The sequence below is a fragment of the Halictus rubicundus genome, chromosome 4 (assembly GCF_050948215.1).
Source record: "Halictus rubicundus isolate RS-2024b chromosome 4, iyHalRubi1_principal, whole genome shotgun sequence".
Classification (NCBI taxonomy): Eukaryota; Metazoa; Arthropoda; class Insecta; order Hymenoptera; family Halictidae; genus Halictus; species Halictus rubicundus.
The window spans coordinates 1,844,971-1,861,078 of record NC_135152.1 but is presented as its reverse complement, the minus strand read 5'-3'; the positions used below and the strand labels follow the sequence as shown (position 1 = coordinate 1,861,078).

Genomic DNA, 16,108 nt, shown 5'->3' with positions numbered 1-16,108 from the left:
ATTTGTCATTATTGTCATATGTTTTCTTCGCGCGTAACCAGTAATTCGATTGTCTGATTAATAAGAATTCTACTGTATCATCGACTTTTTGGATAAAGAGTATGTACGAATACATCTGCATCGGGATCGTCGTATTTATTCTGATGGTGTCGTAGCACCAGCTGAACATGCACAATGTCCAGTAGATCAGAGCATTCCTTACCATCACACCACTCTTTCATTTTTGGCATGCTACAACCGGCGATCTGTAAATCGCGCGCAGGTAACATTACCACTTCGTTCGTTTTACCCCTATTCAAACTTTCCATTGCATGTTGCGCATCCCTATGGCTCAACGCATAATGCGCAACATTGTTTTGGTCCGCTCTATTTAAAAAACCGGACTTCATGCTTCTAGTTGTTCTCGAATAATTTTCTACACTATCCGAAGGACCAGTGGCGTATTTATCAGAGGCATGCCCTCGCGGGTGTCCTTTTTGTGAACATTCATGACAATATACATTTTGTGACTGATCTAAAATAATTTCAGCTGCGCGAGGTGATTTACCATTGTAACGTGCACCTCCAACCATCAATGTCGCCCCGTTCTTATCATTCGATGATAAAGTATCATCGATTTGATCAATTAACGTGTTTATATTATTTTTCAAATATTTTACAGTACTACTTCTTAAGTCAGTAGCACTGTTTCCGGTTTGCGCGGCGATTACATTGAATAAACATCCATTCAAATGCGATTTAATATTAATTGGATCTTTATCACCAATTAAAGTCCAGTGACCAATTTTTCGGTACGTAGATTTGCAACTATGAAATTCTACATCAACGGCTGTCTCATTTTTATTCGTATGTGCACCATTTATGATTTTGTACAATTTTGTACAACGACCCGGTAACCAAACTCGAATCGGCCTTCCTATTATGATGGACAGGGCCTCCATGTAAAGTAGATTGGCCGGACCATAATTTTTCAAATCATCGATAAGGAGTTTGGCAAATTTTAGTGTCCATAATCGTTCTTTTTTTGATTTAAACCTGTTACGAGGCGAATTGCATTTCCTGTTCAACAGTTTATCCTGAAATTTTACCATAAAATTTTATTCGCCTGCTGGTAATTTTCGTACTTCATACTCGTGTTTACTTTGTGTCCATTGCTAGGCATTATTTTTTTCAATTTATGTGGAAGGTGATTTATTCATCCATTGACGGATGTTCATATAGAGAAATCGTACAGATTAATTTCCTAAAGTAAATTTCTTTTTCATCGAAATACGAGGTGATGTAACTCCTCATGGAGATACTTTTATGCAAAATCGAGCAGTTATTACTAGAATTTTGAATTATAATCCGAATTTATCTGTTAACCTTTACTTAAGACATTTTGTAAAATTGTTTATTTTATATTCATCTTTTTGTGCGCGGTTTATTGTTCAAGCATGTGGCGACACCTTTATTACTTGTATAGAATATTTAAAAAATCGTGATAGCATCGGAAAGGAAACGCTATCTTATAAAATAGTTATATCTAAACTGTAGAATAAATGAGTTAAATTACTATTATAATTGGGAATCGTGTTACAGATTTATTTATATATTTTCAAACTGTACAAACTTTTTGATACGTATGTTTATAAATGCATATACAAAAATAACAATTATTTATGACCATATTAGTTCTTTGTGTACATTACATGTATCAATCAGTTTGCATACTTTTTCTTCTTTTGGATTTATTACCATCTGGCGTTTGTTTAAACGGCCTTTTTTGTGAAGAATTAGGGCTAGTCGACTCGCTTTGAGAGTTTCCATTTTGAAGAGGTTCAGATTCACTCTGTTCATTATGTGAAGCAAAAGCACTGAAGTTAAATGACTCGAAACCTTCAGACAATGTTTTCTCACGCAACAATCGTGCTTCTTTCTTTAATAATTGTTTCTCTTTTTGTTTACCCTTATTTTTTTTCTTTTTCTTCACATCGCTGTTCGCTAATGTAGGAGTATCTGAATTACTACACGTATCACTATTTTCTTCTATATCTTTTATATCGCTTGTTGCATTCTTCGTTTCTCCATTTACTTTAAGACTGGGTACACTTTTCTTCACGGATCTAAAAGTGTATAAATGAAAATTAACAATTCAGCATAATTGGCTACTAATATTTAAATATTTTTGCATCTATTTGAATATTACTTACACATTAAATGAAATTCCAATTTGAGCTGCTAGCCTATTACACGCTGTTCTTGTATCTTTTGCAAGTGATGCATGGGCTCTGTATGTTATAAGTGCTTTTTTTATATCTTCCCAATTCCATGCTTTAGGCGCATGTTGAATATAAATATGTCGTAACAATAATAAAAGATTATAAACATATCTTTGTTTAACTTCTTTTCCTATTTCGTTACCGTTATTCAGAACAGGCTGCTTATTTTCAACTCTGTGCATATTAGATAATTCTTGAAGCGTATTTACGACATTTTTACATAATTTCTTTTCCATTTTTATTCTAGTGTCAGAATGTTTTGTATCTAAATGGACCAAACGTCGATTCTGATAGAAAACTGTTAAAAATTCGAGGGCATGTTTTCGTCGAAAAGACCTTATAGTATCATCGAAAGCAAAATCCACCTTAAAAAATAGATATAGATTAGTTAGGGACGCATATTAGTTATAGTTCACTTTGTAAAAATAGAAATTTCTAAATTTACCAATAACGGCGCTAGTTGCCAATTACCCTCCCACTGTAAATGTAATATACTTTTAAATAACATTGGTGACAATACACAATCTCTTCTTTTGAAAAAAGCTGTTAAATTTTCAGCATAAATTTCTACTATGGATATCGTAGATACATCAGCTTGCTGTGCACATCTCACAAGGAATGTACAACATTCTGCCAATTTGTCGCTCATTTCTTGATAAACCGACGTTGTTCTCTCTCCCTTTTCTATTAAAGCCTTATAAAATAAAGAATATTTAATTATGAAATTGTTTTATGCTATATGGATTTTAAAATTATTTCGCATTACCTTCAATATCACTGTTAGCAAATCCTCATCTACATTTTGTGTATCTCGAAATTTCTTTACAGCTGCCAATTTTTTTAAACAAGACCGAGTTCGATCTAGAAGAGGTTTTTGATGAGGATCTTTTATACAGTATTCCAATAATACGAAAAGCGGAAGTATCATATCAAGTACAATCGCCATTGATGGACCACACTCTAAATATGTTTCTAATAAATCAATGACTCGAATCCTAAAGTGCGTCAAAGCTTGCGCTGATTTTTCTTGTTTCTTCGATCGTGACTGACGATTTTCTCGTAGAATTCTAAATGCTGCTGATAATGATTCATTTAATCGCTTCCCTTCTACATCGTCAATTTCGTCCACATCAATGTCCTCATCATCAGTTTGAACAGAAGCTTCACCTAATGCTTGACGTACCGCCATCCGTAATCGATCGGTGACTGTGTCATCTTCGTCTTCATTAATTGATTCTTCATTAGAATCAGAATCATTATTATCTGTTGAACACTGCATTTCTTCATCAGACAATTCTTCGTCAACTTCGCTATCATCTTCACTATCGTCATTAAATTCTGAATCCGATGTGTCTCTTTCATTTACTTCTCCTTCTGTTACGAGTGGGCCTTCTCTATCTCTTATATCGAAAACCTAAAAATGAAAAATTTGAAATGTAATGTTATCCGATACTCAAAGCAAAATCATATTTACGTACAGCTAAAATTTGATGTATAGCGGCTGGTGTTACATATGGGCAAATGTGTGGAAAAACACATCCGACTAGTGATCGTAATAAATGATCGTTTTTAGAATAAAAAGACAATAGTAAATCAACTACTACTTCCACCCATTCTGGCTCATCTTCTTTTTTTTTGCTTATTGCTATTTTACTTTTTTTAGTCTTTTTAACTAATCTTTCATAACAACTTTCAAGTTCATTGATAGCCATGATTGCCATACGTGGGTCTGAAAATAATTGTAATCCCATATGTAAATTCATTGTATGAAACACTGGTACAGCCTCTGCCTTTCTCGAATTATTCTCTAACTTTTCAATTAAATTTATCACTTTCTCCCAAGCTGTTTTTGCTTCATTTGAGAATGGATTTCTTAGCTTCAAAGTTTCATTTTTCAGATGAGTATCTAAATAATGAACTAAGTCACTTAATATATTTCGTAGATCATTCAATTTTGGTAATTTGTGGTCCAATGCATGGTAAAATGCTTCTTTAAGTTGTGCTAAAAATAAAAGATAACACGAAATAATAAACAAAAACTATGCATTAATTTATGGTTAAAAGTATTATGCTCATTAATTCATATACATTAATTTATACACATAAGAATATTACACTCACGAGCCAAATCTACTCCAACATTCTGCATTTCACATAGTCCTTGAGTAAATAAAAATTTTAATTGCTCTAATCTCCATTCTTGTTCCATAAGAGTTACTGAATATCCCATTAATCTATAGAAATGAAATTGGTTCTACATGTTTCATTGTTCTTAAGGTAAAATCTAATTCCAACTGTCTCCTTAAAAAATTTAATACCTTGTTAATAAGTGAGCAGCATAGATTCTTTCAGTATTTGTCCAAAATGTTTTTGTTTTTGTATCTGGGATTTCTTTGGGTATTGTATTCTCAATAATATCTCTGTATATTTTTGATACCTTTTTAATGCCTTCTAAACTCAAATTTCCTGTAATCATTTGCACCACTTTTGTACCAGTTTTTTTTTCTATCATTAAGTCGCCCGGATACAACATTAACTTCTTTAATACAGCAATCTGTGTTTTTAGCTTAGTATCAATGCTAGTTGTAGCCGATGCCAGTAAATGTAAAATTTCCTTAAATGCAACGAGTACTTCATCTTTGTCGTGTTTTTTATTTCCATAAAACTTCTTTAGCATATGCTGTATATAGTTTGTAGATAATAATGCCGGAAGTACAGACTTATCTGCAGTATTCGACAATATTAATTTAAAAATTTCTACAGATAAATGTTCATCAATTCTTGAAGGTTTTGTAAACTTCTGGTCTATATACATCCAAAACTCAGTAATAAGTTCACCTGATGTTAAATTTTGGCAAAATAATTTAAATACTGGGTGATGACACAATATAACTTTAGGTAAATCCTGAAGGTTAATGATGAAGATTAATCACGATTTCTTATAAAAACTACCTATTATATAAACAAGAATATGATATTTCTAATGTATACTTGCCACTAATATCTTTGCTATATCAGTCAAAGATTCTTTGGTAACACCTCCTGTACCAAAATGTTCCTTCCAAAATGGTGTGTTTACAATTAGTGGATATTTGTCTTTTATTACTAGCAAAGCATAAATTGTATCTAAAGTTTGCTCTGACCATGGTTTACCAAATTCTACTTCGACAATTGGACAAACTAATTTTTTAATTTCCTTCACGTCAACTTGATTTACAAATTCAATGAAAAACAAAATAGAAGGAAGCGATAGATAACTACGTTGCCTGCCTCCCTTAATGAGATCTTGTATAATTTGTTTTTGCAGTTCAATGGTACTTTTTAAAAGTATTTTAGATCGTATTAATGCTCCATATACCAATATTCGTCCCATATAAATATCAGCATTTTCCTATAATAATATTATGTTACATATATGTACATGATAATAAGCATACATGATATTAAGCAAAATATGTAATAATTAGTGATATACTTACACCCTTGTTGTTACTATTAACTGGATGCAATTCACTATCTACTATAGACACTATGTCTTCTATTGACATTTCAGGGTGCATTATTAAAAAAACTGTCAAAGTTGTATAAAATCCTAATCTTGAAGAGGTTTTCGATGCACCTAAACCTCGAATTAGCCTTCTTATTGCATACTTAAACTCTTTACTGTCATTTTGATTCTAAAACATCGTTTGTAGACAATTCATTTGTAATAAAATACTATTATAAACATGTTTCGCGCTTTTAAAAAGCGATTGATTTGAGGTTATTTTTAAATAAACACTTACAGAACTTTGTCCAAGCAAATATTTCAATAGTTCAATACCACCATTTATTCTACCGTGTTCAGTTTCATTTCTGAGTTTTGTAAAATAATCAAGAATTGTACAATCCATTTTATTTTTTTCCTTCACTTTTAAGTCATTTGAAACAACCTCTACCATGTGCACTCCCTGGTCTGCCATCTTACTTCGTTTAACTAACAACTACGTTAATCTTAAGGCTATCTACATTAAAACGTATATACATATATAGTAATGTTAATAAAGAAGTACAGTAAATATTAGTAATATTTTAATTATAATTATATAAACGAGAAAAATAAGAAATTGAATATAAAATCAGAAATTAATGTTTCATGTTTAAAAAACAATACACTGTCAATCGTTTTCTAAAAAACTTTCTTATTTTTGATCAACACTTTCGAAATATACCATCAACGGAAAATTTTAGTATATAATACTGGACAGCATTAATACAAAAATCAGTACTTTCTAACAAAGCATCCCTAAAACTTAGTCTTTTAAAAATTTATACTTTAATTAGTTTTAAGCATTTTGTTCTATCAGATACAAATTTTGAATTCTTTGATAAATTATTGTCTGTATTTATCAATTGAAATGTGTAAGTAGATTTCTATAGTTTTATGATTTAAAATCCTTTAATGGTTAGGAAAGTGCCATCTTGAACATAGTAACTCGCTCGACCCGCGCGGTCCCGGTCAGTTTCGTGCATCCAATATGGCTGGTCGAAGTGGTTACGAAGATTCAAGGCAAGTATAGACTGCAATTTCTTTCGTGTATAACAATCGTTGAAGTTTTCCTGAAACAGTGTAACGGTAGTATATAGTTAGTGCACCAAACTGGTGAAAAAACACCTCCTTTCCTCGACAATCTTGCGTTTTTAAGGTTAAATGACTTTCGAGTAGAGAGGAGCGCAGCACCTTGCAGATATGGTGCTTTCGACACGCGGCTTTATTTTGGCCGGCCAAACATTGATGTATCATACTTGCAACACTATTAATGAAACTGTTATTTGTTTATTTGTGCAACATATCTCACTTGTCTCTTTGAGAATATTATTTATTGTAACGCGGAAATATAATTATGACTGTATTATTTGTTAAAATTTATGCTTCGGAAATTAATATTAATCTAATATTATAATTACAAGTTCATATGTCTAAACATAAATATAAAAATTATTTTATTTTGAGCGTATTGGATTACACAAATATATAATATCCAAAATGTTTGATGTCGTTAATTTTGTTTGTTAAATGATATAATATAATGTAAATATATAGTGTAATATGCAAAATAATCTGAGTAATAGCTTTCTTTATGTGTTTAAGTGAATGTAGTTTTTTGTTTTTATACAGAGATTATGGAGGTGGATATCGTAGGAATGGAAAACCATTACCAACTGAACCACCTTATACTGCGTTTGTGGGAAATTTGCCAAATGGAGTTGTTCAAGGAGATGTGGATAAAATCTTTAATGAACTTAATGTTAAAGGAATCAGATTGGTTAAAGATAAAGAAACTGATAGGTTTGTACGATACTACCTGAGATATATTAGATATGAGAAGATTGTAGTTGTGATGTCATTAATATTTATCTTTTATCTTCTGCAGGTTTAAGGGCTTTTGTTACGTCGAATTTGAATATTTGAAAGATTTAAAAGCTGCATTAGAAAAAGATGGTGCAGTAGAAATCGATGGTAGTCTGATTAAGATAGATGTAGCAGAGGGTAAGAGAAACGACCGAGGAAGTGGTTTTGACAGAAGAACTCGTACCGGAGGCACAAGTGGAGGAGGAGTAGGTGGAGGAAGTGGCGGTGGTGGTTTTAGAGGAAGAGAAAGTGGTCGTAGTGGATATAGTGATGACTATGGTAATCAATTTTTGTACTTATATATTTCTTTGTACTTTATATTTAATATCTAAATTAAGTTACTTACCATTATAGTGCTACTGTTTATAATATATTTAAATGTTAAGAATTTTCTGAATGATATGAAATACCTAATCGTTGTAATTTGTCAGTTAATGTTAAAACATTTTAAATTATTTTAATTAAGGTAGTCGGCAAGGTTATTCATGGGATGCGAGGGGTAGCCGAGGGGGTGGAAACAGTCAGTTTAACGAAGACACAAGTGGAGGAAGTCGTGGAGATTGGGCTCGTAGTGTACCACCTAGTGCATACGGTACCAAGCCACCACCCACTCGTGCAAGGCCAACCGAACGAAAACCATTTCCCGAGGAAATGTTTAATAAGGATCCACCTCCAGGTTCGCTAATCTTCTTTTTCGACTTCTTCTTGTGTTTTAATAATTTGAAATGAACCAATAATTATTAATATTTTTATTAATACAGACACAACTGGAAGAAAACGTTTGGTATTAGCACCAAGAACAATTCAGACACCTGTCAACGCAGTTGCTGAATCAAGTAAATCAAGTTCAATATATGGTGGTGCAAAACCTCGAGAGGAGAAACTTAAAACTTACGACAAGTAAAAATATTATTATGTTTAATAGTTTCTGATTCCCTAAATTAGAGGGGATGGAACTTCCCTAACAAAGATTTGGAAACCAATGCGAGATTTTTTAGTTTCCTCACAGACAATGGGAAGAATCTCTTCAAAGCTGAAATAATGAAATTATGATAATTTTTATTTACCCCTAAAGGGGAGTGTCTTCCCCAAAAATTCATAAGGACAAAAGGTGATTTAATGAGAGTCTTAGGTTCTACGCATTTGACATATTTAATTAACAATAAAATTTTCTTGTCTAATGCCCTCTCTATTTACATTAACTTCTTAGTTGGAATGAATTGTAATAGTAAATTGGGAATTTGAAGTAAACACTGTGTGCACAATGCATGCTTCAATAGTGTTGGTATATATATACATACACACACACACATGCATACATATACATATATGTATGTGTGTGTGCGCGCGCGCGCGTGTGTAAATCATAATTGTTGAGATGACACAGAAGTTTTAATATCCATGTCAATTTCATGTTGAGTTTTGTATCAATTTGTAATAATACTGAGGGTATATGTACAAACTATTAAAAATATATACAGCCGTTGCATGTGTATTTGATCCCGTGCAAAGCCGTATTTTCAAAAACTGTACTCGAAAATAATCCCTATTTCAAAGAGTACAAAGCATTATCTGTATTATTTTTCCTTCCTTACAATTTTTACGTTTCACTTTAATACTGATCATTGTATGTGCTTGTTAAAATGATTTGAGAATAATTATTTAATAGATGAAGTCCTATTTAATTGAAACGATTAAACACTTGTTTACTCACGCTTAAGATAAATAATTTTGAAAAATTGAGATATTTGAGTGATTGAAAAAATTTGTACATCACCAAAAGATACGAAGATAATGTGTCGATTATTAAACAATAATATTGTGTAACGAATTAATTAACTATACTAGTAATAAATGTCGATCATTTGGAAAGAATATCGATGGTTATAAGATAATGAATAAAGGGAAACTTGAAATAATGACAAATACTATGTAAAACTATGCTTGTATATGATATTATTTCCTGAATAAAGTAGCCGTTTGCCTGATAAACGTATAATACCATAATGTATCGTCAGAAAATTAAGGGACAATAGGCTATAAAAAGTTATATGTAATTTTAATTATCAACAACATGTAATATTCTTAATACATTTTGTAAATTACTCGTAAATATACTAAAGTAATCTGTTCGGATAACTTTTGATAATAATTTGATGTTCAACTTTTATTTAATTTTTTACACATTTAAAATATTTAAAAAATACATGGTAAAAATAAATTACACTTTATAGTTGTAATTACATATTTAATGATCATTTATATCGATGAAGAATATAATATAGATAAAATGGTTATCTTATTTCTCATAGAACTCTGGAGGTATTTCAGTTGCCACGCCTAAATTTCTTCCAATTGAGGGATATCTCCCTTCCCCCACTTTACATGAATATACGATATACAGTAACGTTTCATGTACAGTCGGTGCAACATCTTTTATATTTCAATGAAGCTGCAATAAACAGTTTGGTTTTGTTACTTATGACTTCGGTCATCAATTAGTTCATTACAAAAGAGAAAAAGTAATGTGGATTCAAACAAAAGTTGTAAAGTGAAACAAACTCTACGCCGTGTTATTTGACGCATGTACATTTTCGGTATGGTTGTCATATCGCGTTTTGTCACAATACGACGCCTATTTACTTAAAATTTGGTTTTTGATTATTTTTTAAATATTTTTAGGCATAATTCAATCAGTAATTCCTTTTTTGTAGGTTATCCTTCTAGAAAAAAATGTCTACTGAAAGTGTAAAAACCGTACGTATTGTTTATGTGAGAATAAAAGTGATTTGAAATATATTTTTTGCATCGTAAGGAAGGGTTTATATTATTTATTTCTAATTTTTCTTAATTTATTATTTTTTCGTTGTACAGTTTGCTAGCCTCGAATCTCCTGGATATGTGGGATTTGCAAATTTACCCAATCAAGTACATAGGAAATCTGTAAAGAAAGGATTTGAATTTACGTTAATGGTTGTTGGAGAATCTGGTCTTGGAAAATCTACATTAGTCAATAGTCTATTTCTTACTGATTTATATCCAGAACGTGTAATTCCTGATGCTATAGGTAAGGTTAATTTTGTATGTATACTTTTATACGCACTTAATATTCTATGCAATACTATTGTTAGTTATTAATTTGTTAATGTTATATGAATAGAAAAAACTAATCAAACCGTAAAGCTTGATGCCTCTACTGTGGAAATCGAAGAAAGAGGAGTTAAACTTAGGTTGACTGTTGTTGATACACCTGGTTATGGAGATGCAATTGATAATACAGATAGTTTTAGAGCTATTATACAGTATATAGATGATCAGTTTGAAAGATTTTTACGCGATGAAAGTGGCTTAAATAGAAGAAATATAGTAGATAATAGAATACACTGTTGCTTTTATTTCATTTCTCCATTCGGTCATGGGTAAGAAACATTTGATTGTGAATATATTTTAGAGATGATAGAGAAATTACTAAATTTGTTTACATTTCCTGTTTGTGCTAGATTGAAACCATTGGACATAGAATTTATGAAACAACTTCATAATAAAGTCAATATTGTACCAGTAATTGCTAAAGCAGATGTTCTTACAAAAAAGGAAGTTTTACGCTTAAAAAAGCGTGTCATGGAAGAGATTGAGGGCAGTGGTATAAAAATCTATCCTCTGCCAGATTGTGACAGCGACGAAGATGAAGATTATAAAGAACAAGTTAGACAACTCAAAGAAGCAGTCCCATTTGCAGTATGTGGGGCAAACACTTTATTAGAAGTGAAAGGGCGTAAAGTACGTGGACGCTTGTATCCATGGGGTGTTGTAGAAGTTGAGAATCCCGATCACTGTGATTTTATAAAATTGAGAACAATGTTGATGTAAGAGTGTTACTATCTCAAAAAATTATATCAAAAATAGAAAAAAAATGATTACTTTTGATTTCTACATGTTTGCAGCACACATATGCAGGATTTACAGGAAGTAACACAAGAGGTACATTATGAAAATTATCGTAGTGAAAGGTTGGCAAAAGGAGCCCCTGTTCCACCTCGCAGACAAACGTAAGTTTAACAATGTATGCCTGAATTTATTTGTTTATAATACTAGATGTGTTTATTAATTCACTGAATGTTTTTATTAGCAGCATTGTGGAATCTGAGAAGACTAACACAGTATCCGAAAAGGACCGTATTTTACAAGAAAAAGAAGCAGAATTACGACGTATGCAAGAACTCTTGGCAGTAATGCAGGCACAAATGCAACAGCAGCATCCATAATTACATACAATATATGCACAAACGCATAAAGGTACACAAATTGATCACCATTAAAGGTGCCAAAAAGATATATTAACTAATTAATACGCTATCCAAGATAAAGTTTTAATAGGAGTGCATAATTTTTATGAATTCGTTTGTGACAAACGTATTATGTAAACATACGTTTTTTAATTCAGTATTTTCTTTAAATACTAAGACGAATAATATTCATGTTCGAGTGTCTTGCAAAAGTCAAAACAAAAGTGTGCGATAAGTGCCTTGCATATTCCTTTTAAATAGAACAATTTACAGATCCATTATTGAAATAATAACTCATATAAAAATAAATTTATGTAACACTGTTGTTATAAATATTTATTAGTTGAAGAATACAGTACAATTCAAATTTGATAAATCATTATAGTAAGTATGTAATAGCTATACGATATAAGGAATCCATCGAAACAAGCACAATTTTTTAAGCATATGAAAAATTGCATATCAAAACAAATTTGAAACTTATTAATACAAATTTTGTATAGGTACATATATGTATATGTCAATGTTCTCTAAGTATTGATATTTTATACAATTGACAAACAAACTGACAAAAGCATACAGTTTGCAGGCCATATCTTCCAATGTTCCATGTATATTTTTTTAAGTAAAGCAAAAAGACTTTAAGACTGTTTTAGTATCAAGTTATCAGTAATAATTCAGTATATCTAAGAACTAAAAAATTTATTTTTTACTGTGATAGGCAGTATCGTATAGAAAACATAGATCTGTTTATGTTTCTGCAATATGTAAAGTATTATTTTTATTTTGAAACAGCATTATGTTACTTTTACTTAATATTGAATAAGACTTAGACATTTAATTCATTGTACGACTTATATGAAACAATTTAGATAATTTCAATCATAGAATTATATTTAACAGATTGAAAATTAAGAAGATTTTAATGATGTAAGTAAAATAAGTATCAATGTATTACGTAAATTTATTTTTTCTTAACCATTGTACTTATTTGTATGCATTTTTGTACTAAGAACATGATCGCGCTTTTGTATGTATTATACAGGTACACTCAAAGTGCATTTTATACTTTTTTTATACAAATATACCGATTACAATTCATGACAATTATGGTCTAAACTTTACTCCCTATGATTCATATAATAGTCTATTGCAGTTGAAAATGCTGCAAAGCCTGCTGCTCCAATTATACCCGCCTTTACACCAGCTGAAATATGAAATTGTATTGAGGAACATATTATATTTCAGTTTAATGTACATAAATAATCATTACCTCGTAATCCTAATATTCCACCTGTAAATCCACCAGCGTATGCCGTGTTCTTCCAATCATTCTTACCTCTATACTAGAAGTAAAATTTTAAAATGTACTCTTAGTATTATTATGAACTGATGCAAAACTCAACATGAAATTGACATATAAATATATATATATATATATATATATAATTTACATATGTACACATACAAAGTATCTCCGAAATCATGATGTAAATGGCTGAGTGGTGATTCCACATGTAAAAATAAATCAAAAGAAAGGTGTAACATCGCTTTGTTTGACGCCTTGACCAAGTTTTAGAATTCGACGAATATGCACAGTATTGAATAGAAATCGGCTAATGCGTCTGTTCATGACCTATCGATTTTGCTTGTGTATCTATGTTAAACTTGACAAATTTTCAAAGGCATTTTCTTCAGAAACAAGGTCTTAAATGAAGAAATATTATTCTTTTTTTCAACTTATTTTTGCATCCTGAATCACCATCCAAGTATTATAATAATTTCAGATGCACATTAGAATATGAATTAGAATAGTTTTATATAGAATTTATAAAAGTATTACCGATTCTATTGAGCATTCAATTGCTGTAAATACACAACCAACCATGGCAAAATTCTTTGCATAACTTGATGCTGTGCTTCCCATTTCTCTAATTGTTTCACGTACAGTTTGTTGTTTCTCGATACTAGCAAAATTTGGATTTACACTAGCTGTAAACCATCCTATTACACCACCCAAAGCATACCCTAAAAATATAATTTAAAAAAATTGTAATAAATTGAACAATAACAATTTAACATGATCATGTAACATACCTATAAAACAACTACATATGCTTTTAAAGGTACAACTTTCTGCTACATTTTCCATGCGTTTTTCAAAATTAGTTTTAATTTGTACAGGCGCCACTGTCCGTGGAATTATAATATTTTCTCTAAATCTTTGTTGAGTACCAACAAGATAAACTGCTATTTTATCCCAATTTGTGTCATTTATAAAAACTCTTCTTTCACTATTTTCTGGTGGTTTAGGTGGATCAATGTTAAACATTTTTAGTTGAATATTTTGTACTTCTTATGGAAAACAAAACCACATTGGTAGATATTTGAAAAGTTTAATTACTGCGAGATCCTACAAATCTGTTGATGGTAAATGCTGGAAATGTATAAGATATATATGCATATAGTATTAGATTATTTAAATATTTATAAACAAAAGAAAAACTGCAAATGTTATACATATTGGAAGCTAAACAACCTATCATCATAGAATTTTTAATGAATACAAAATGAAAATATGTTAAAAGGCTATTTTACAGATTCTAATAATTAACTATATTCTTCCATAAGAACACAGAAGTAACATTTCTTTGTTTCAAATAGAGAATTAAAATGATAATGCACGAGCTCACACTTGTTTTATCATGAATACGTATGTATACAAACATAACCGCATGAAAGTATGTAAAATTATTTATATTATAACGTAAAGGATATAAATTGTTTTGCAAAATATATATTTAAATTGCACATCAGTAAAAAATTGAATATATTCAAGTGTAAAACAAAAATTTCATTTTAATTTTTCAGTATATATATTTCATGGCATTTCTGAAAAATATTATACACTTCATAAAATTTATCACCTAAGTAAGAAAGAGTATTTCTTGATATGAAATATTAAAATCGTATATTCTTTAATAGAGGTTCAATATATTAATTTCTACTTTGTGTAGTACCATAGACGAGGTGTAGGAGTAGACCAATCACTCGATGTATTTTTCTGCACACGTCACACGTGCTTGCCGTGTAGAACCACAGACGAGATATAAGGATAGACCTATCATCTTATGGGACTTCGTGTCCGATGTTCTGAAATATCGACCGTTCAAAAAATCAGAGGTTTTGGTATGCCCTCTACGATTTAGAGTGGTGAGTTTAGGAATTATATTGAATCACAGGTATGGAAGGCGTAGTTGCCAAACCGCATCGAAGAATATTCGTCGCATAGTTGCCAATTTACTGTTACTGACGTGTAATGCACAGCGCGTATTTCAGCTATTTTCCAAGTTACAGTCGCAATTCTGGAAAAGTAAACGAAACGAGATATTACATGATTAATTCAACCTGAATATTTCATCTCTGTTTAAGTACAATGCTTTCTGTTTCTATACTCATTTTAAAGCTAAATAAATGCTTTTTCAATTTATATAAATAAACTTTTATTTATTGATAGTAAACATAATAATAATTCTTGTTGAAAATTGAAATACCTATTTAGCGCTATTTATATCTTGAAATTGATTCGTATAAACTGTTGTTGGCTTCTTTGAACATTTTGTTATCAAATACAATTTTCAAATAGGACGGAAAAATATTCAAAAGATTGTCATAAAATATTTTAATGACAGTTGTTATGCGAGGTTCTATATTCGTTACAAGTTGCAGCGTGTCTGTTGTTATATGTTAACATTACATATACACTTATTAGTTCTTTTTCCCAAATATTTTCATAAGTTGTGCCAGAACTCATTAATTATAAACAATAAATCTGTATAAAATTCTGTTTATTGCTGATCTGACTTATCGTTAAATCGTAAAAGCATACAGGAGTTCAGATTTAGTTGATCTCTTACCATTATTGTTATCAGTTTTGAAGTAATTGTTTATCAATAATAACAATATCGATAATAACAGACATGCCGCAACTTGTAACGAATATAGAACCTCGCATAACAACTGTCATTAAAATATTTTATGACAATCTTTTGAATATTTTTCCGTCCTATTTGAAAATTGTATTTGATAACAAAAGGTTCAAAGAAGCCAACAACAGTTTATACGAATCAATTTCAAGATATAAATAGCGCTAAATAGGTATTTCAATT

The 16,108-nt window shown here is 30.6% G+C and overlaps 5 protein-coding genes and 1 long non-coding RNA gene across 7 annotated transcripts in view; 2 read left to right on the top strand and 4 right to left on the bottom strand.

The window, feature by feature from the left end:
* LOC143353139 (uncharacterized) overlaps positions 1-16,108 on the bottom strand; it is a 29,332-nt gene that overhangs the window by 12,806 nt on the left and 418 nt on the right. The window lies entirely within an intron of this gene.
* LOC143353135 (uncharacterized) lies at positions 29-1,420 on the bottom strand. Its single transcript, XM_076786216.1, has one exon. The coding sequence runs from the start codon at positions 1,089-1,091 to the stop codon at positions 78-80; it is 1,014 nt and encodes a 337-aa protein (XP_076642331.1). The 5' UTR covers positions 1,092-1,420; the 3' UTR covers positions 29-77.
* Mybbp1a (MYB binding protein 1a) lies at positions 1,558-6,238 on the bottom strand. Its single transcript, XM_076786212.1, has 10 exons — positions 6,047-6,238; positions 5,741-5,938; positions 5,257-5,652; positions 4,580-5,166; positions 4,383-4,495; positions 3,740-4,263; positions 3,028-3,675; positions 2,707-2,955; positions 2,193-2,626; positions 1,558-2,105 (listed from the first exon to the last, which is right to left on the bottom strand). The coding sequence occupies exons 1-10, from the start codon at positions 6,221-6,223 to the stop codon at positions 1,697-1,699; spliced, it is 3,735 nt and encodes a 1,244-aa protein (XP_076642327.1). The 5' UTR covers positions 6,224-6,238; the 3' UTR covers positions 1,558-1,696.
* Positions 6,721-9,138, top strand: Eif4h1 (eukaryotic translation initiation factor 4H1). Its single transcript, XM_076786217.1, has 5 exons — positions 6,721-6,810; positions 7,420-7,590; positions 7,676-7,932; positions 8,120-8,329; positions 8,415-9,138. Exons 1-5 carry the CDS (start codon positions 6,779-6,781, stop codon positions 8,555-8,557), a joined length of 813 nt encoding a protein of 270 aa, XP_076642332.1. The 5' UTR covers positions 6,721-6,778; the 3' UTR covers positions 8,558-9,138.
* Septin1 (Septin 1) lies at positions 10,059-13,046 on the top strand. Of its 2 annotated transcripts, none has more exons than XM_076786214.1 (6): positions 10,059-10,410; positions 10,528-10,720; positions 10,814-11,072; positions 11,154-11,519; positions 11,598-11,702; positions 11,783-13,046. In XM_076786214.1, the coding sequence occupies exons 1-6, from the start codon at positions 10,387-10,389 to the stop codon at positions 11,916-11,918; spliced, it is 1,083 nt and encodes a 360-aa protein (XP_076642329.1). In that variant the 5' UTR covers positions 10,059-10,386; the 3' UTR covers positions 11,919-13,046. The 2 variants fall into 2 exon arrangements, with proteins under 2 accessions (XP_076642329.1, XP_076642330.1); XM_076786215.1 differs by having other exon boundaries at positions 10,060-10,410; positions 11,786-13,046.
* On the bottom strand, positions 12,884-14,988 carry LOC143353138 (mitochondrial import inner membrane translocase subunit Tim22). Its single transcript, XM_076786218.1, has 5 exons — positions 14,867-14,988; positions 14,037-14,376; positions 13,783-13,967; positions 13,213-13,285; positions 12,884-13,146 (listed from the first exon to the last, which is right to left on the bottom strand). The coding sequence occupies exons 2-5, from the start codon at positions 14,269-14,271 to the stop codon at positions 13,061-13,063; spliced, it is 579 nt and encodes a 192-aa protein (XP_076642333.1). The 5' UTR covers positions 14,272-14,376; positions 14,867-14,988; the 3' UTR covers positions 12,884-13,060.

Bases quoted from the DNA above. Each gene is read 5' to 3' on its own strand.
- Septin1 (XM_076786214.1), top strand. From the start codon at position 10,387: ATGTCTACTGAAAGTGTAAAAACC. The intron at 11,073-11,153 runs GTAAGAAACATT...TGTTTGTGCTAG, and splicing joins ATTTCTCCATTCGGTCATGG to ATTGAAACCATTGGACATAG. The intron at 11,703-11,782 runs GTAAGTTTAACA...TGTTTTTATTAG, and splicing joins GTTCCACCTCGCAGACAAAC to CAGCATTGTGGAATCTGAGA.
- LOC143353138 (XM_076786218.1), bottom strand. From the start codon at position 14,271: ATGTTTAACATTGATCCACCTAAACCACCAGAAAATAGTGAAAGAAGA. The intron at 13,286-13,782 runs GTAATACTTTTA...TTTTACTTCTAG, and splicing joins TTGAATGCTCAATAGAATCG to TATAGAGGTAAGAATGATTG. The intron at 13,147-13,212 runs GTAATGATTATT...TTCATATTTCAG, and splicing joins TGGAATATTAGGATTACGAG to CTGGTGTAAAGGCGGGTATA.
- LOC143353135 (XM_076786216.1), bottom strand. From the start codon at position 1,091: ATGGTAAAATTTCAGGATAAACTGTTGAACAGGAAATGCAATTCGCCT.
- Mybbp1a (XM_076786212.1), bottom strand. From the start codon at position 6,223: ATGGCAGACCAGGGAGTGCACATGGTAGAGGTTGTTTCAAATGACTTA. The intron at 5,653-5,740 runs GTAAGTATATCA...ATATTATTATAG, and splicing joins TTAATAGTAACAACAAGGGT to GAAAATGCTGATATTTATAT. The intron at 4,496-4,579 runs GTATTAAATTTT...TCATTTCTATAG, and splicing joins GCTGCTCACTTATTAACAAG to ATTAATGGGATATTCAGTAA.
- Eif4h1 (XM_076786217.1), top strand. From the start codon at position 6,779: ATGGCTGGTCGAAGTGGTTACGAAGATTCAAG. The intron at 6,811-7,419 runs GCAAGTATAGAC...GTTTTTATACAG, and splicing joins AGTGGTTACGAAGATTCAAG to AGATTATGGAGGTGGATATC. The intron at 7,933-8,119 runs GTAATCAATTTT...ATTTTAATTAAG, and splicing joins TGGATATAGTGATGACTATG to GTAGTCGGCAAGGTTATTCA.